Source organism: Colletotrichum gloeosporioides (genome assembly GCF_011800055.1).
Source record: "Colletotrichum gloeosporioides strain Lc1 chromosome Unknown consensus_117, whole genome shotgun sequence".
In the NCBI taxonomy this organism is placed as follows: domain Eukaryota; kingdom Fungi; phylum Ascomycota; class Sordariomycetes; order Glomerellales; family Glomerellaceae; genus Colletotrichum; species Colletotrichum gloeosporioides.
Window position 1 is genome coordinate 591,536 of NW_025544762.1, and position 19,125 is coordinate 610,660.

The 19,125-nt window shown below is 54.1% G+C and overlaps 5 protein-coding genes across 5 annotated transcripts; 3 read left to right on the forward strand and 2 right to left on the reverse strand.

Moving 5' to 3' along the window:
- Positions 1 to 4,032: 4,032 nt before the first annotated feature.
- Positions 4,033 to 5,878, forward strand: GCG54_00009146 (putative MFS-type transporter C16A3.17c; the record flags this gene model as incomplete). The annotated part of the gene is made up of 2 exons (XM_045409095.1): positions 4,033 to 4,220; positions 4,267 to 5,878. The coding sequence occupies 2 exons, from the start codon at positions 4,033 to 4,035 to the stop codon at positions 5,876 to 5,878; spliced, it is 1,800 nt and encodes a 599-aa protein (XP_045256340.1).
- Positions 5,879 to 6,799: 921 nt separating this feature from the next.
- Positions 6,800 to 9,861, reverse strand: GCG54_00009147 (putative beta-galactosidase A; the record flags this gene model as incomplete). The annotated part of the gene is made up of 2 exons (XM_045409096.1): positions 6,800 to 8,145; positions 8,202 to 9,861. The coding sequence occupies 2 exons, from the start codon at positions 9,859 to 9,861 to the stop codon at positions 6,800 to 6,802; spliced, it is 3,006 nt and encodes a 1,001-aa protein (XP_045256341.1).
- Positions 9,862 to 10,789: 928 nt separating this feature from the next.
- On the reverse strand, positions 10,790 to 12,201 carry GCG54_00009148 (uncharacterized protein; the record flags this gene model as incomplete). Its single annotated transcript, XM_045409097.1, has 2 exons — positions 10,790 to 11,900; positions 11,960 to 12,201. The coding sequence occupies 2 exons, from the start codon at positions 12,199 to 12,201 to the stop codon at positions 10,790 to 10,792; spliced, it is 1,353 nt and encodes a 450-aa protein (XP_045256342.1).
- Positions 12,202 to 13,065: 864 nt separating this feature from the next.
- On the forward strand, positions 13,066 to 14,921 carry GCG54_00009149 (Carboxylesterase patB; the record flags this gene model as incomplete). The annotated part of the gene is made up of 3 exons (XM_045409098.1): positions 13,066 to 13,184; positions 13,242 to 14,025; positions 14,118 to 14,921. The coding sequence occupies 3 exons, from the start codon at positions 13,066 to 13,068 to the stop codon at positions 14,919 to 14,921; spliced, it is 1,707 nt and encodes a 568-aa protein (XP_045256343.1).
- Positions 14,922 to 18,119: 3,198 nt separating this feature from the next.
- Positions 18,120 to 18,941, forward strand: GCG54_00009150 (uncharacterized protein; the record flags this gene model as incomplete). Its single annotated transcript, XM_045409099.1, has 1 exon — positions 18,120 to 18,941. One exon carries the CDS (start codon positions 18,120 to 18,122, stop codon positions 18,939 to 18,941), a length of 822 nt encoding a protein of 273 aa, XP_045256344.1.
- Positions 18,942 to 19,125: the final 184 nt, after the last annotated feature.

Below are 19,125 nucleotides of genomic sequence, written 5' to 3' on the forward strand. Positions count from 1 at the left end.
GGTGTCCAGGAGGGAGAGAAGATGAGGAAGGATGAAAAGTTTTCAGAAGAGTTGGGATGGAGAAGACTTTTCTCTCGATCTGAAAGTAAACAGACCAAGGTGAAGGAGGAGGGCGGGTGCCCTGACGAAAAGGGCTAGTGTCGACGTGAGGTGAGGTGAGGAGGTGAAGTGAATGTGAGGGTGAATGGGCCGCTCCGATCGTGGTCAACACTTCAGGAAGCCGCCACCAAATGCAGCCCTCCTATTCACAGAGAAGCAGCAGTGTTCTCCCGAGGGTAAATGCTCTTCTAGTCACCGCTCAGGCTTCTTGGACCCGAAAAGCTGCCCCTTTGGGTAAACGCAACTCTTTTGGTGGGGTGTAGATGACCAGCAGTATGTGCAAAAGCCCGCCTTCATGTAGATCCGGCTGTCATTGTAGGCCTTGTTCTTTGTTCAAAGATCGTGAATGAAGGGCTGCCAGGTGGGTATAAGTATGCCAAACGTCTTTTGAGAACTGATCTATGACATGGCCCCTTGGCCCGTGATCATGGAAGGCAATTACCAAAAGTTCATCGAAGGCTATAAGAATCTAGCGCATGAACGACACCTTGGATGACGATGACCTCAAAGATGTCGGGAGGAGCTTGGAATAGAATAAGGTGGAGGCGCAGTCAGCTTTGACATGCAATCAGCCCTCTGACATAGGGCCGTTGGGGGCCGCTGGGAACAGTATGAAGGTGACAGAAACTTTGTTCTACGTTGCGGCAGCTAGGGCTCAACTTGCAGATATCCCCATATTTTGGTCGGGATGGTGCCTCGGAACGTCCTCTTCACCGTATTTCTCAAACAAAATGTACCAGGAACACTAGCTCGCTGGTGTTGTCAACTTCACAGCCCATGGCAGTTTCAATCTCGGGCGTATGGGGCGGTGATGAATCCTCCATCTCAAGGCACCCCAGATCATGAAGAGCGTTTGTAGCACGACCACTGAGGGAGGTAGCCAGGTCCGGAAAGGGGGTCCCGAGTCAGTGTCGATATCACGACTCTGGTACGCTTTGCCACGGTGCTGGGCTGCCAATCATCCCACGTTTTCGAGGGATGGGACGTCAGACAGTATGACCTGAGCAACTGGGTTGCCAAAGGTCAGCATTCCTGCCATCACGACTGTTAGAGTTCACGTCGTCATGGTAGCTGCGGGTTGTATCAGAGAGAGGTCCCAAATCTCCAGTTCCACAGTTCAGTCTCGGGCCGAGGACACATGGAACGCCCCAGGCACATCCAGAGGGTCCCGTGATTGACTCCTGAAATACCACAGTAGTTTGCTCTTCATCCGCGAGAAGCACTGCCCCCCTAAAAATACCAATCCTTCCGTCCCCGAGATGGAGGCTCCTCTTCAACGGGTCGGCAAGGACTTATGGCTTCACTTGATGACCGTGCCTTGTGGCAGAGCAGTCCGCCGGTATCGAAAGCATGGGGTCGTAGAGCACAATTTGGATTTGGCCGTATGTGGAACGACTGCATTCGAAGCAAGTCTCGTCCGCCTCGCCCCCAGGCCGCTGTAACCCACCACCATCCAAATCCAAGCTTCTGATCCGAAGCTAACTTGACGTTGTCGTGGAGCGTGACTTCAAACCAGAGGCAATCCGCTCTTGAAGAGGCGGCATCTTTGATGTTGGTCGATGTGCAGGCATGGTACATGCAGGAACCCTTATTGAGACATGATTGCAAACCAATCGTCTGACAGAGCGGGCAGACCGGACATCAAACGTCGTCGAAAACGGCATAACCACCGGAGCAGCGGATTTGGATCTGCTGATATGTCGCTGGAGCAGGAATATTTGAAGTTCATGTTAAAGAGGTTGCATTCCAGATATTCTTGGCCAAAACTGGTGTGTTTCGTTCAGTTGACCTAAGAGGGTTAAGACGAAGTTGGTGGCCCGATGCCCCCTTGCATGTAGTAAAGAGAAGTCAGTATATTTCGGTCCAAACTTGATCCGATCCGACTTCACACACAGTGTCTTTGGTCCGTGCCTCCTTCAGTTCATCCTGACCTTTACAGGAGGTTGGTCGCAGCCAGCTTCATCCCCTTTCCAGCCACAGAACGCCAGCATATCTCGCCTGTGGAACCTATAGTGGGAAAGAACTGAACCCGAGCTGGAAATGGCACTGGCTTCATGTTGAAAGGTGACCAGTCGAATGCCAAGACGAACGACTTCGGGTGACACAGCATGAGGTACAACACCTGAGAAGTCGAGATGAAGAGGTGTGCCCTTCACTGGCCTGTGGCACACACCATTTTATCCTATGAAAAGACGCTTGGACTTGCCGCTTCTCCGGCTCCGATCTCCAGCAAGCATCACTTCTCCCGCGCTTCTCCGGACCATTAGGGGAATTCAACGCGAAGTCGCACAAGATTCAGGCTCAATGGCCTTTGTTTTCATACCCTACAAAGCCGAGGAAATCTCGTTCATTTTATCCCATCTCGACTTCTACTCTGCATTCCTGAATATGATCGTTCGCAAGCTACATTCTTGAAGGTCCTGTGGCGCCTTTGCGGATCAGGTCTCGGGATGATGGCTACTCAACCACGAGGCATCTCACGGCACAACGTCCCAAGTAGGGGTTTGACGCATAGGGCACCAGAGCGTGGTGGCATTTGGAGGTACACCGATCCAGCAGGAGTTTCGTCACCCCGCCTCGCTCGTGCCTCTCAGACCAGAAAGCTGAGGAGGCACGAGGTGACACGGTCGGTTCGCAGCAGCAACAATATACAGCCAGTCAATTTCCTGCAGAGCCGGCTCTCCTGAGCCGGGGTAAAACAGTGTCGCTTGTTATAAGATGCCCCCAACTTCCTCAGCTCACCTGAGTGGCTCACTTACGACAGCCATGGCCTCAGCCAGTGAAGGGTCTCGGGGTGGTACGACAACGGGAGGTGTCCTTGGCTGCATGGTGGCGACGATACCATATCTGAGAAACCAACACTGTCAGATTTGGCGAATCTACTGGTACAAGCACAATGTCCCCAGAGAACTGGCAAGGTGCCTTTGGACTTCCCTTGACATCTCGGCTGCAGACTTGGTAGAAGACTGACGTCTTGTCCTGAGTTGTGCAGTCGGTACAGGTGGATGCAAGGTACAGAAAGGGACCCTTTATGGCCTTCGTTAAGTCTTGACACCCTAAGACTTTGTCCAACATTGCACAGCACCCGTCATCATCCGTGTCTTCGCCTGGGTGAAACTGTCAGAGAAGATTTCAAGCTCAGGCTGGCGACAAGTGCTGCTAGCATTGCTCTGGAAAGTAGGTGTCTTGGGCATTCTGGGTAGATGCATTGAGGATCCTGCCCGCTTTCGAGAGGGCTTCCATCATTATATGTAATGCACTATGGCCGCTGTCCCAGGCCAACAGATGTGCAGTTGTGTGTGTCTCCCTCCCTCTTCACTCTGTCTTGTCTGCCACGTTCAGCCAGGGGCAGGAGTGTGCTCACATATGCTCTCGCCTTGAAGGAAGCTTCACCACGACATCATTCTTACATCCGCCAGGTGACCGTGGACCTATCAGCATAAGCAACACTGAGGCTCCGCCTTCACTTTCCTCAAAAGAATTACTTCTTACTGGCGAGGGCAAGTCTCTTCTGTTGTTGCCCTTTTGATTGCTTCCTCCAGATCTGATTTAGGGTTGGTTGGGCAAGAAGTTGTGTTGTGAAGCCCCAGAGCTGCCCTTCCCCATTGTGTCCAGTCAAGCCCTTTCCAAATTTTCATCCCTGCTACTTCTTCTGCCTCAACCATTCCCCCTCACTTCCCACACCCAATCTACAATTCTTCCTTCCCTCCTTTCATCCTCCAACAGGTTACCATCAATTCAATTCCCTTCCTCTCCTTCTCGGATCCCCCATCTTGCGTCTCTGCAAGCCATACTCCGCGACAGCAAGGATCGAAGACGTGCTCCAAGTTCTTTCGAGGAAGAGATTGAGATACTGCCGTTGCCTCTCGCACTCCTTGCCGAAATAATTGAAACCTCCGCGTCTTCGGTCGATCGAGCTCATCGTCATTCACCATGGAAGCCCCTCGGCAACCTGCCGCGTCCAACGAGCGAATCGCCCAGCCTCTCTCATACCCCAACCCATCCCTGGGCGACACTGCTGGATTCGCCGCCGCCAATCCTGATCCTCCCCAGGTCCAGGGTGGTCCCCAACGCAAGCCGCGTCTTTCGGAAAAGGTCCATGGTGTTCTTCTGGTCTTCAGGTAAAAGATCATGCTTCCCTTCCGACGATACAAGCTAATTGCGTAGTATCCTCCTGGGTCTGTTCATCTCGACTCTGGATACGTCCGTCATCGCCACATCTCTCATGAGCATCTCTGAGGAGTTTCAAGACCACGCCAACGCCTCTTGGATTCTTCTCGCCTATCTTCTTACATACATGGGGTGCTCCGTCGGTGTTTCCAAGCTAAGCGACATCTACGGCCGAAAGCTCATCCTCTTTGTCAGCTGGACCATCTTTCTACTCTGCTCAACTGGCTGCACCGCCGCTTGGAGCATGACATCCCTGATCGTCTTCCGCGCTTTGAAGGGCATTGGAGGTGCCGGTCTCTACAGTCTCGCTCAAATCTGCCTCCTCGAGCATGGCCCTGCCAAGAACCCGAGTCACATGGGAGCTTTAATTGGTATTACTCTCGCCCTCGCTTTCCTTTTGGGTCCGGTTCTAGGAGGAGCCATCACCTCCAAGGTTAGCTGGCGCTGGATTTTCGGTATTAATCTACCCATCGGCTTATTCGCTAGCACCTGTGTCATGCTGTTCTTCCCGGCCGAGCGGCGCGCGCACCATATCTTCTCGTTGCGTGCTTTTATGAGGGTTGACCTCGTCGGCATGATGAGCCTCCTTGTTGCCTCCATCACCCTCGTTTTCGCTATCGAGAGGGGCGGCTCTCGGGTCTACGAGTGGAACAGTGTCCAAATCATCGCGGCTTTCTGCGCCTCTGGTTTTTGCTGGATTATTTTCGTTGGCTGGGAGACCTTCCTTAACAAGAAGTACTGCGAACACCACAACCACATCCGATGCGTCCACATGGAGCCTGTTTTTACCGCCGCTCTCGCCCACCGCCGCCCCTACATCTGCGGTCTCATCGTCGCCTTCCTGACCGGAGCCCCTTACGTTGTCTTGACAGTTGCCATTCCCGAACGCATGCAGGTCTTGCAACACGCAACTCCCCTCAGTGCTGGAGTTCACCTCCTTCCCATGCTATCAGGCACTGCTGTTGGATCCTTCCTGGCTGGTGCGATCTGCCGCAAGTTCAATCACACGTCCTACCTCATGGTTGCGGCATCGATTACGCAACTGCTAGGAATTGGGCTCATGCTGTCGCTCGCTAATGTCGATTCGTCTTTCGTGCCCGCGTACGGATTCACTCTCATTGTTGGACTTGGGGTTGGAGTGTCCTTCGGTGCCTCAACTATCGTCGCTGCTGTCGAGGAGGACAAGGCTGTTGCTCAAGGACTTATTGCTCAAGCTCGCGTGCTGGGCAGTTGTATCGGGGTGGCTGTTTGCACCGTCCTTTTCCACAACCGCATCGACTCGCTCGTCCACATTCTGAACTCGTCGCAGCTCGACACAATGCATTCGACTCCCACGGCCTCCGTTCACTTCACCCCGGAACTTCAACGTCGTATTCAGGAGGTTTACGCGGTCGCATTCAAAGACCAGATCATCTTCTTGACCAGCGTTTGCGGCGCCATGCTGCTTGCAGCCATCTGCTCTTTCGAGAAAAAGCCGAGATCCATCAACGCTCTTGCCGACGCCCAGCGTGCTTTTAAGACAAGCCAACAGGAAGACCGCGATGGAACGGAGCTGAGCGACATGGGCAGCGTGCGTACGGCTCGTCCGGGCTGCAGCAATCCGGCCTAAGCTTTCTCATCGTTCGTGGATTATCTACTTTCATCGGGATAACCAATTTCAGGGAAAAGGAAACAAGCCAGGATCTCTTTTTTCAGGGAGTCAAAAGGGCATCATCAAGGTGTATCGGTTTTCCAACGGGGGGCTCAGGGTGGTCATTTGTCATTCATGTTTTACCCTACGCATTTCAGGGGCGAGTTGACCGTTGTTTCTTGGAGGCTTCTACCAACATTATGGTCGAGGAACACCCACCCATGTAGATTAGTTTTTCCACCTTCAAGGAGGCTCGCAAGTGACGAGGCTCTTACAATCGATTCGTGCACAAAATCCGTTCGTCGCGGTGTGTGTTTACCAGAGATGTGTGCCTGTTGCGGCTGAACTTTGCGACGTATCTTGCAGGTCCAGACTCGGGATTTGAAACAGCACAGAGAAAGAAAATCTTGACGTAAGACTGAACCACACCAATGTCTCTGCTATGCGGAAGTCTTCCGCTGAAACAACGTTCCCGATGTCTGATTCTCGTGCGTCGAGGCAGCCAAGACAGAAGGAGCAGTCACGTCTGACAGGTAGTGATTGGTGGCAATGCCCATCTGATCCGGGAGGAAAGAGAAGTCGATGGGGGCCGAGACAATATGTCTGTCGGCAAGGCAATTCCTTTGGTTGCTCGTGGTTCTTTGGCCGATGATCTGTGCATCATGACAAGGTGAGAAGGCCGGGGGGGTTAGATGATGCCTTTCCGAGGTCACTCTGTGTCTTTGGCGGCTGTAGCAGCTACCGAACGATGACACGTGGGCAGAGGGTTCGTCCACGCGAAAGTAATCAGCAGGCTTGTCATGTCTCAAGGCTGGATCAGGCATGAGGGCATTAACCCGTAATGCTACTTCAAAATATTTACTGTAAAGCAATACTGGGTATCTATTGACGACTCTAAGATCAATATGCTTCCTCACGTTGCGACCACTCGGGGCCAGGTTGGAATTCAACTGGATACCGCCCAGTCGTGATGGCGGTACCATCAACTTCGAGACGAAAGTTGTTGATTTTTGCTCCGCCCTCTTCCAAAGCCCAGACCCCAAGCCCGATCCAGTTGTCACCATTGTAGTTCAAGACGCCTTCAGGAACGGGAAATCTTGTCTGTGGGCCGATGTTGCTGACGTATTTCCCGTACTGGAACCCGTTGACGTATAGAATGGCGCGATAGGCTCCGCCCGAGTCGGAGATGTCATCAAAGACGAAGGAGAGTGGGATATCGAGATCCTTCCATGGAAGATCTAGGATCAGTCTTGTGCCGTAGAATGAAACTCCCGGAGAGGTGGTGCCGCCGAACGGCGACCCTAGTTCAGAAAGCTCGGACGGGAAGGGGAGATGGTATCCTTGCCGCTCGAAATAGAGACCGCCCTCGTTCAAGGGCCCCCAGAACTTCCCGTAGTAGTCTTCGCCTCCCAAATTGCCCGTGAGCTTCCAGGTTGTGATGTTTGTTGTGGAGCCGGAGGATGAAGTCAAGTTGTAGTCCAAGATGCCGCGCGGGGTTTTCATCACATCAGCCGCAATAATGAAGTTCTCTTCTAGACCCATAGTGTCGACTAGAATGGTAAGAATGTGGGTGGCGTCTGCAGTGAGGTTTGTGATGGGGTAGCTTGCAGTGTTATCGCCCGAGGCGTCAGGTCCATTCGTGAAAGAGCCGAGGAACGTATCGTTAAGCCAGACGGAGCTTGCGAAGCCTGAACCACCCTGAGTAGTCACATTGAACATGTTCTCTGTGCCATTCGCAACGAAATAGCCCCGATATATGATGGTGCCGCTATGGAAGCCATAGTCTGAAGCAAAAAGGGATACTGGGGTCGTAAGGTTAGCAACCGTGTTGGTGGACGAATCGTGGTCTGCGCGTGTCCAAGCAGAGTCGTCGTATCCTGCGACAACTTCAGGGAGCGAGTCCGTGTAATACCACCTGAGTGCAGCCAACTCCGGCACGACGGGTGTGGCATCCGAGAGCGATGGTCTTGCAAGCATGTTACCAAGATTATTCGTGGTAAAATCCGTTTTCCTGTCATTGATCTCCAGCGTAGTGAGCGTAGTGACGTTGACACCAATGATCTCCAGTTCGGTGGTTTGGTTGAAATCGCCTTGGATCTTGAGCATTTCTTCTTCGAACCAGACCGACCGGATGAGGTATCCTCCATTGACGATGAGCGATACAGGATTCATGATAGTTGTACCATAGGAAGAGCCATCTTCGGCTGGTTGGTCGGATACCCAGTAATTATATGCTGAGTTGCGATCTGGGAGACATTAGCGGCTGTGCCATCAAGAGAAGCTCTGAATCATAGATACTGACCCAAAATATAGATCCATAGATCACCAACCGTGACAACCCGCCGCTGCTCTGAAGTCTTCCACTTCAGAACCAAACTACCTTTGAAGTATCTGAAGTGGATGTCGTATCCCTCTTGAAATGTCGGGTGTTCAAGTGTGTCCATGATGGCCATCTCGTGCCATTCGTCGGGTCCCCCATACACCACCAGAATAGTACTGTTCTCGAACTTTTGCCAAGTGAAGATTTCGGCAGTACAGTAAAGCAAGGTCCAGTCCCCAACAGGATAGTCGGCCACGTGAACTTTTGAATCTCGCGGACCAAGCCGGAGCTTATTTCCGATAAACCCAGGTCGTACCGGCCCTCTTGAGGTCTGCAATATCGGAAAGTAGTACGCCGTGTCCAGGCTGGAGTAGTTTCTATGGCGAACCACAAAGTACGATGGCCCATCGTGCTGACGCAGCCACGTCATGAGTATCCTTGGGTTACCACTGAGTGCCCACGAAGTCCGGTTCACTGGCTTTGCTGTCAGGTACGATGGTGAAACCTTCAAAAATTGGGCTTCGAGCTTCAACTCCGAGTACTTCTCCCTGGCGACGCTTCTATCCTCTTTGATAGCGGCACCATAGTCGTATGAAGTATAGCCTCCTGGGTGGCCCAAGTTGCCCCAGTTTGTTCCCCCAAAGAGCATGTAGACGTTAAAAATGGACACGCCCGCCGCCATGTTGTTCTTGTAGAATACCCGCTCAAATTGGTGGTTGGTGAGTGCAGCGCAGTTTTCGAAACCATGACCGCCCCACGGGTCGAATGAACCTCCCTGAAACTCCAAGATGGAATTCGGAGTATTGGGACTTTGTGTCAGATGCAGTCTGCGGTAGTTGGTTGGAAGCTTGTTAGCTGGCCATACATCTGGATTACCACAGTCGAACCCCAATGGATATCCATCATAGCCGTAAATATCAGCAGCACCCACCCCCGTGTCAGGTGCGTTGTGGCCTTCAGGTCTGGCGTCGTTGCTAATCATGGGAACCACGATACCGGCCTTCCGGGCCTGGTCAATGACATACTGAAAGTACTCCCCGTCGGGAGACCGCCCCTTTTCGAAGTTGGTGTACTCATTCTCCGGCTGGAAAAGGATGACCGGTCCCCCGTTCGTGATTTGGTTATCGGCGATGATTGCGCAAATCGATTCCATGTAATTATCCGTAGCAGAAAGAAACTCAGGATCACTCGTCCGCAGGCGAGCGCGCAGTCTTGATAACCATCCAGGGAATCCGCCGCCAGAGACCTCGGCGTTGATGTATGGTCCAGGCCGCGCGATGAGAAAGACGCCAGCCTCCGTCGCAGCATCGAAGAATGGCTGGAGATCGAATATGCCGTCTGTGACGATGTTTCCCTCCTTCCCCTCCAGGAGTGCCCAATCGACGTAGAAAGAAACGGTGTTGAGGCCGAGAGCCCTGACTTTCTGGAACAGATCCAGGTACAGACCTGGAACAGGTATGCGGAACGGATGTATCTCTCCAGAAAAGATCATGGCCCGCTCTCCATTAATGAAGAGCGACTGCTCATCCCAGCTGACGACATCCTGATACTGTCTCTTGTCGATGACTTGAAGGCGACCTGAGATGCCGTCGATGAACAGCCCAAAGGCCAAAAAGGCGAAGGAAAGTATTGACAGCCACATTTGTGATTGCCTTGGCAGGGTCGTGTAGGGAGGTGTAAAAGAGCGTCAGGCCTTTGCAGCGGCCGTTACAGCGAGGAGAGAGGGCAGCCTTCGGACGCCATATATGCCGCCGGCCTCACTCTGTCGGGCGAGGACCCTTGAGATGATCGATACCGAAAAGAGCGACGTTGAATGTGACGGAGTTGTTCAACCAGAATGCAAAAGCAGCGATAGTTTACCGTCTGCGTTTACTCCGACTTATGCAAAAAAGAAACGGCATCTGCGCGTACCCAGTGGCGGTAGCATCCTTCCATGCATGCGACTTACTAACCGCCTGCTCGCGAACTGCATATCAGGAGCAGCTCCCTCTCCCCCATGACACCTTCCAGAAGGCTCACTTCAAAGGATTTCCGGAAGAACAGGTGTCGTTAACTTCGCATACGAAACGATCGTCCGATGCCCGTGGGACATGCGAACTCTCCGCACAGTCCAATGCTGCAAGTCGCCCTACCAAAACGGCGTTGTAAGCTAGAGAACAAGCTTTTCCCGCAGCTTCACCGGCTAAGCCTGCGGGCAACCGTGCGGAGATCTGTTGGTGCTAATGTAGCGAATGCAACTATTTGACGTGCTCTGTCTTCCGGCAGGGCGAAGATATCGACGGAAAGCGGATCCGACAATGCAATGCGACCAAGATGCATTAAACGGTCACATGGGAGCTGGCACTAATGAGAACTTCCGGCCGACTACTACGAAACGTCGTGTTGCTTGCATGTTCGAGGCAAGACCGCCAGTTGGTGCAAGTGCCGAGGACCACAAGGCATCCCTACTGGTCGTTTGGTTGCATTGAAACCTCGTATATGGTTCGGTGATGGGTTGCGCTGCGTGAACAGCCGCTGCTATAAGCTACCTTACAGGAAACCTCGCGGGCTGTCCAGATGTATGACGGCATTCACACATGAACCCAGTCGGAGCCATCGGCCGCGGGGTGAGGCGTAACTCTGGGGGGTTCTTCGACGAAGCCGACGGGATGTCCGTCCTGCTTCCACACTCTGCCGTCCTTCATCACAAAATCGACCTTGCGCAGAGCCCCGGCGTCTTCTCTGGGGTCTGCAGCCAAGGCGATGATATCTGCCCTGTGTCCTTTCGCAATGGCTCCAAAGAGGAAGCCGCTCTTCTCCTTGCCGCAGCTTTCCCAGCCTCCGACCATGCATGCTTCCAAGACATCCACGACAGGCAGTCCGGCTCTTATCATGAGCTCCATTTCCAGAGCGCCTTCTCCGTGAGGGATCGGACCACCGGTGTCCCCGCCGACAGCGAGACGTACCCCGAGGTCATATGCCTTCTTGACTCTCTTGAGACAATCTTCAAAGTACGGCCCATCCGCAGACTTCTTTACCACCGAAAGCGTCGGCACATATATGGTGCCTTGACGACGCATCTCACGGAGAACCTGGTCGTTCCCTTCATTGCAGTGTTCAATCGTGTCGACCCCCGCCTTGATGGCCATCAGAGCGCTCTTAGTCACAGTCGTGTGCGCAGCCACCGGCAAATCAGCCAGCCTGGCCTCCTCCACAATGGCGTCCATCTCCTCCTGGCTGAACATGGTCACGGCCGGGTTGAGATCCGTCATCATAAACGGGGGGGCGTCTCGCGGTGGGACCAGCGGAGGCGGGAACCGCATAATCTTGCGCCGGTAGTCGGCGTAGAACTTGATCACGTCGGCGCCGTCCCCCACACGCCGCCGAACCGCCCGCCTGACGTCTGCAACCCCGTCGCACACATCCGCAATGCGCGGCATCGTCGCCATCACGTTCTCGTGGCGGACCTCGTAGGACCCGGTGCTCGCGAGGCACTCCGTAGCGACGAACAGCCGCGGGCCGGGCACCAGGCCGCGGTTGACGCAGTCGCGGAGGTTCGCGTCGAACGAACGCATGCCCTCCGTCCCCAGGTCGCGGTAGGTGGTGAACCCGGACAGGAGCGCGAGGCGGAGGTGGTTGGTGGCGCGGACCACCCGTTCGACAATGCTCTCGTCGCGCTCCTGGACGGTTGAGGAGGCCTCGCTGGGTGAGTGTCAGATGTGAATGCCCAATTTCGGCGGATGACTTTCATGCCTGCTCACTCGTAGGGATGCAAGAAGACGTGCGCGTGGGCGTCGACAAATCCTGGCATGACGACCTTTCCGCGAAGGTCAATGTCGCCTGCCCTTAAACTGATTTCCTCGTCATCTTTCCTTTTGTAAATGTCGGCAATGATGCCTTGGGCTCTGTTGACGACGATTGATGTGTTTTTGACGAAGGACTTGGTCTTGGAATCAAAGAGCAACGAGGTGTGCACTGTGAAAGTGGAGGACTCCGAACTCATGATAATCCTGTGTGGGGGAATTGTGCTTAGGCGGATCTGTAAAGCCAATCTGGTGTAACTGGTATTTCTTGGCTGTGGGGATTAGGGATTGTTTCTTTCAACCGTAGCACAGTAACAAGAATCGGTGGTATCGGGCGATTTGGAAACATTTTGTTGCTGACGTACCTATGAAGTGTTTACCTTATCTATGAAACCGTGTACAGTCGCTCGGGTGGCTGGCATTGGACCACCAGGACATTGCATTTTAGGCAGGTCGCTGGCGGTAAGAGACATGCAGTACACAAGCGAAGGGACTTTGGTTACGGCAAATGCTCTAAAACAGCAAAGGTAACTCAAAAGGGAAACAATTCGAACGTACGGTCCGTCGATCTCTGCCAGAACGACATTGCAAAGGAGCATCACCTCCGTTGTAAGGGAGATATCAACAATCAGCACCCGGCAGCCTCTGAGGAAATTTGAAGCCGCAAGATGGCCGATGAAGCAAAATTTTCAATACCCATCAAGTCGCTTTGATATCCCAATGCCGGTCTTCACCATTGATTTTGCTTAAAGAAGAACGAGGCGAGCTCAAATTAATAGAATACTGTCTGAACCAGCAACTTCAACTATTCATATCCTGATTGCGTGATCGTATAGATGACTACGTTGCTTCTAGCCAAAGTTTCCGGCGAGGAAGGAGTCGAAATTGAGCACAAATATGGAAATACCGTGCCCGAAATCCGTTTTAGTCTTCAATCCCATACCAGGGGTGTAACCGTCTCGGGCATCACGATGCCAAAGATATAAAGTCTTTCGGAGGAGGTGACCTCCAGCATCTGTGCAGACAACGGAAAAGATACTTCGTGCTCCCAGAAGCCTCCAAAAATGCGCCTGATCATAAATTCTGTCCTGAGCTCTATAATTGGGATCCAAGTTGTTTCCGGCTCCCTGATCTTCCCATCGTCGACCTTGGATACCGGCTTCACCAAGCGTCCTTCTGCAACGTAAGTCAAGGTACTCACAGGAGCCATTCGAAAGTAAAGCGAGCGTCTGACTTGGAGGAACGTCGCCGGCAAACAGCAAACCGGAGGCTTCTACAACTTTTCAAACATCCGGTACGCCGCACCACCAATCGATAACCTCCGCTTCCGCGCGCCAGAACCACCAGCCACGAGCCGTTCCGTTGTCGAAACCGGCGCTTCAGGACGGCTGTGTCCCCAAAGTTCGCCGGCATGGTTATCGGAAGCCATCGCCTTCGTTACAAACGTCACCCAAGGACTCGCGTTCAACTCGTCTGCTTTTCGAGAGCAGCGGTCGGCGAACACCTCGACGACGCCCGTCCGTCAGCCAGACCCGAGAACAAATGAGGATTGCCTTGTCCTCGATGTCGTGGTCCCAAAGTCGGCCTTTGAACAACATCGACCCACGAACATCTCGGACTCGAGCGTACCGGTACTCGTATGGTTCCACGGTGGCGGATACACCACTGGTAGTAAGGACCAGTTCGGAGGTCCCGCTGGTCTCCTGGAGCAGGCGACAGCCTTTGAGCCCGATGGTCTGGTCTTCGTCGCGATAAACTACCGTCTAGGAGCCTTTGGCTGGTCAGCCGGGCCCACGATACAATCAGACGGCGCTGCCAATGTCGGGCTGCTTGATCAAAGGCTTGCTTTGTATTGGGTTCAGGAACACATTTCAAAATTTGGAGGCGATCCAAAGAAGGTTACCATCATGGGCGAGTCCGCAGGCGGCGGCTCTCTGATACATCACATCACGGTAAAGTCGCTAACACCTTGCACGGTTGAGGTCTTGCCGGAGAACCACCTGCTGACACTGTACTTCCTAGGCGTATGGGGGCACCAAAGGGGCAGCCCCATTTCGCAGGGCCGTCATACAATCGCCCGCTTTCTTCCCCACGGGATGCGAGTCAACAAGAGAAGAATCTCCCGACCTTCCTCACGTTGCTGAACGTCTCAACGCTTGCCGAAGCCCGGAAGCTGCCATCGTCAGCACTCATAGCCGCCAACAGTCAACAAGTCGCGCAATCGCCGTATGGCCAGTTCACTTACAACCCCGTCATCGACCATGGCTACGTGCCTTCTCACCAGGCAACTCTCTTCGCCCGTGGTCAATTCGATCGATATCTTTATGTGGTGTTCAGCCACAACGCGAACGAAGGGCTAATCTTCACTGACCCAAGTGTCACCGACGGCCTCGCTTTTCGAGGACTCATCAGTGAGCTCTTCCCAAGCTTCAACGCGACGTTGGTCGAGCACATTGCCGAGATTCTCTATCCTCCTGTATTTGATGGTATCCAACCGTACATCGACAATTTGGGTCGGGGTGCTCTCTTGATGGCCAAGACTCGGATCGTTTGCAACACCCTTTTCCTCCGCCGAGCCTTCCGGAACGCGAGCTTGGCTTATATCTTTGCTGTCCCGCCGTCCTCGCATGGAGACGACCTCAAGTACACCTTCTATAATGGTGCTTATGGAGCACAGATGGACAGCCGTTCTCTCAACGCGACGATCGCAGAGGTCTTGCAGGACTGTATGGTGTCGTATGCCATTAGCGGGAAGCCGACGACAGACGTCTCGGGGGTTGACGTTTTTCCAAAAGTAGGAAGCAAGTCCACGGCATGGACTCTGGACGTGGCTGGTGTGCAAAGCGCCGTCGACGATGCTGTTAAAGATACATGTTCATGGTGGCAGGCCAATTGGGAGGCCTTTCCCGACACTGTTTAGACTCAATATTAAGCTTAAAACCTCTCATCGTAATCAGGTTTATTTTGGCTCGAGTTTCACAGCCAACTGATTTCAGGTGCGCTCTCGAGGATATTTGGAACCAAAAGCCCACTGACCCGGGATGGAAGTTTTCACATTGGCAATCGTGCGGTGGCTAGGCGGGTGCCCGGTGCAGATGTCCGGGCGTCGGAAGCCAGCGGCTCCTCCGGTTGCACAGCTGCAGGCGGTCCCTGTTGAGCGGATTACGTCCCACCAATTCTATGGAGAGCCATTCAATATTCCCGGGATGTGGGAAGAGGAGGAACCCATGACAAAGACGAGTTTTAGGCGGAGATATTCTGCTCACCAACATAGGATGCCCTTATGGCAAAACTGGGCGAAACAATGTTTTCTTGACGCAAGGTTTTTGCTGCTTGGAAAAGTCGGTGTCGAGAGGTTCATCTGGAATTCGGTTCCCGCTCGAGCAATGACGCACGGAAAGGCGTTTGGTGAGTCGAGGAACATGGCAGATCGGGCCAAGCCGACATCCGAGGGCCTCCCGCCACAAGTGGCACTGGTGCATTGCTCGACTCGATGAGCTGCCCGACGATAGCATCATGGTGCAGGCTTCAATACCATCGGTGAAGCATAAAAGCATGGCAAGCATGGAAGTGACGTCGGCCGCTGCAGAAGGGCGAATGCTTGGGTGCCCGTTGAGGCGATGCTCGACACTGGAGATGTGCATGACATGGTGACATGTGGTTGTGTTTCTTGGTCGGTTCTCAGGACCCTGATCCGCTGTCAATAGGACCCCTCACGTATTAGGCTGCATCGCCGTTCTCTCCAGCGAAAAGGGAGGCGGTGGATGGCGAGCGACCGAGGATTGCCGAGTTCTCGAAGAAGTGTGGAATCCGGATTTCTCGTCGGGGCGGGCAGGAATGACGAATGCAAAGAGGGCCCCCCGGGACGGTGGATATGTTTTGGAAGACCCTGAAGGGAATGGCGCCGGGTTCTGCTGGGCCAGGTGTGGAGGTGAAGACGGAGCCAAGAGTGACGGGTCGGTGCTGAAAATAGAGACAGAGATCGGCCCAGAGCAGGCATGTTGCATTGGCATTGCGCTGGCCGGCCGGGGTCCAGTGGAAGTGGTCCGTTGTGTTTGCTGACGGGCCATTGAAGGGCTTCGGGTTGGTGTTTACGCCGTCACGCGGTATTGGTAATGCTCTCTGCTCGCGTTGCTTGGTGGTGATGGGCTGCTGCGCATGCAATGCTTGACTCTCGACGTGGATGGCATGACAGACAGAGTTTGCACCGGTCTGCGGGCGAATCGCGAAGCGGGACGAGGAAGATCGCGATTCCCTTCCTTTTTCGGTTGCAAGGAGACGAAGATGCAAGACAGAAGCCAAAGCTTGGGCGGTTAGCGCATCGCCATCGCCATGCATCGCCGACGCCTTTGCTGCACTGGTTCCCCTGGGCCCTGTCTTCTTACCCTGTTGGGTGCAGGTGCTGCTACCGCAACGGCGACCGACTGGGAGTCATTGTCAACGGCGCCGGCAGACGAGCAGGTAAGTAATGAAATAGTGTATGGAGAGCGACAGCCGGGCCGACTGATGATGATGGTGTTATTTTTGGTTCCATTGTCTGGTGATGAAAGAACTGGCGCGATCTAACGTCGGCTTGTTGCATCTCGTGCCTGCAGGAAGAGAACGATGCAATGGCAGCGCCAACTGACACTGCCGTTGAAGGAGGAATGCGCCGCGGCGGCAGGAGCAGCAGCAGCGCAGCAGCAATGCAAGTCTGCTGTGCAGGCGATGCAGGCGAGGAAGAGCCTGGAACCGCTACTCTGGCGATCCAGAAGGCCTAGAAGGGGCGTTTACCAACCACTTGGCCGCTAAATGTCGCTGACAGTTGGGCTCTTTGCTAACGTTTTCCGCTGGGCTGCCCTCAGAGTCTCGGCCACATTTTCGGTGGGAACAGTAGCCCTGCGAGGGTGGAAAACAGTGCGTGCCAGGAGCCAGGAGTTGCCGACACTCAACTGAGGTGTGGTGTTGACTGCCCAAGTGGGTGGGCAGAGACACTATGGACAGCCACGGCCCACGGGTGCACCACCACCAAACCACGCACCGGATGCACTGTGGGTGTCAAAGTGGGGCCACAAATTGTCCTGCGCTGAGTGGCTGCAGCTTCGATCCTGGTGTGTGCCACCGCGCAGTGACGGGCCAAGGGTTCCACACTGCAACCAATGAGCAACCGTTATTCCGCAGGAAACCGACAAATCTGAGATGATTGAGTCCTGGGTCCTCAGGCATCTCGTCACTTTCGCGAGTGAGGCGGTACGTACTGTCGCTTTTTGGCCGCCACCACGTTGTCCCTTGCACCATCCCGGCACCTCCCCCCGCCTCTCGCCCTCTCCCTGTGCAACGTAGTGGGTGTCTTTGGGCCATGTTCCATGGGTTTCCCTTTGATTGACGGGCCCAGAGAGACTCCAGACTGCCTGGTGACTGACAGAGAGACGTCTTCCAAGCCACCACACGGACAGTGCGACGGAGAGAAAAGACCCTCCCCGTCTCCCCCGGCCATCCCTGTTCCGTTCTGCCCTCCTACCTTGCGCTTGCTCTTCCTGCTTGGCACCGGCACCTGCACCAGCTCCTGCGCCTGCTCCTGACCACAGACCAGTCCTAGGCCACAGACCACCCTCTTCTTCGTTGAATACGAGTCTTGTTTTTCTGCTCTTCCCGCTCGTTCCCACACGTCCCTTCTCAACCCTCATCCTTTGATAAAAATCCATTCACTCGCTACTTTTCCTATTGCGTCTCTTCTTGGCCTCTTCCTCTCGTTTTCCTTGAATTACCGTCGACATCAACTTCACCCAACGATCCATTATTACCCTTAACCTCGGTCGCTTCCGCCAAGGTTCTCGAGTCACTCGCCTACAACCCTACGAATTCTCCGCGAACCCGTCCGTGCCGGTCTCCTATTTTCGTACCCACCGGCTCAGGGCAATAACTTTCCGAAATTCCAGTCGACTCATCTTTGCCACGAGTTGTCTCTAGTCCCATCATAGTTGTGTTGGGCATTTAGGCAGTCGATCAACCATCACCCGAACCATTTAACGAACGTGACGGGACTTGGAAATCGGGCGAATATCTAATCGGATATTACCCTCCCCGACACCGCGAATCTCACCACATCCTTTGAATTATCACCGAACTTCACCTCAAAATGCAACCTACGCTGGTTCTCCAGGTCCTCATGGCCGCCTCTGTGGCCCAGGCCTCGTGGTTCAACTTCCACAAGGAGGAAGCTCGCGATGAGCTCATGAGGAGACAGTCAGGAGGCACCTCTGCTGCCGCCGAGACCACGACTTCCGCCGCCGCCGCGACGACGACAACATCTGCTGCCGCAGCTACAACCACATCAGCCGCTGCTGCTACGACAACCACTCCTTCCGCCGCCAGAACCACGACCACCCCGGCCGCTACGCCCAGCGCGACCACTCCCGCTGCGACGACGACCACACCGGCTGCCTCAGCTGAGTCCACGACTTTGAGGACCAGCACTACATCTGCTGCCGGAAACTCGGATACCGCGAGTGGCGAGGCTGCTTCTTCTACTCCCTCTACCACCGCTCAGCCCGTTACCTCCACCATCAGGACCATTATCACAACGACCAACTCTGCTGGCGTTGCCACTTCCTTCACTTCCGAGTCGACCGTCACCAGCACACCCGGACTTAACGAGTCCAACTCCGGCTCCTCTTCTTCCGGCATGTCATCCCAAACCCGCAATACCGTTATTGGTGTTGTTGTTGGTGTCGGTGGTGCTATCGTTCTCGGCGCTCTGGGTTTCGTTGCCTGGAGAATCTGGGGCAAGAAGAAGCAGGCGGAGGAGAACGACGGCCTGATGGAGTACAACAACCAGTACGGCAACGAGGCCAAGGTCGAGGTCGGCAGCGCCCAGGGTTCCACCGGCCGCACGCCTTTCCAGTCGACCCTCGAAAGCTACCACGCACCAAGCCAGGTCAACGCGTCGTCCAACTTCTAAAGCGGCGTGCGTTAGTCAAGCATTTGATGATTGTTGTTTCTTGCGGCAGAAAGCGTTGATTCCCCACGGTCCTTAGCCTACAAAAGGCACAAACCTTCGATGATTATTCTTACATCCCCATACGTTACGGCCGGCACAGCTTTTTTTCTACTTTTAAGACCGGCTACACGGAGTTTCGGACCGA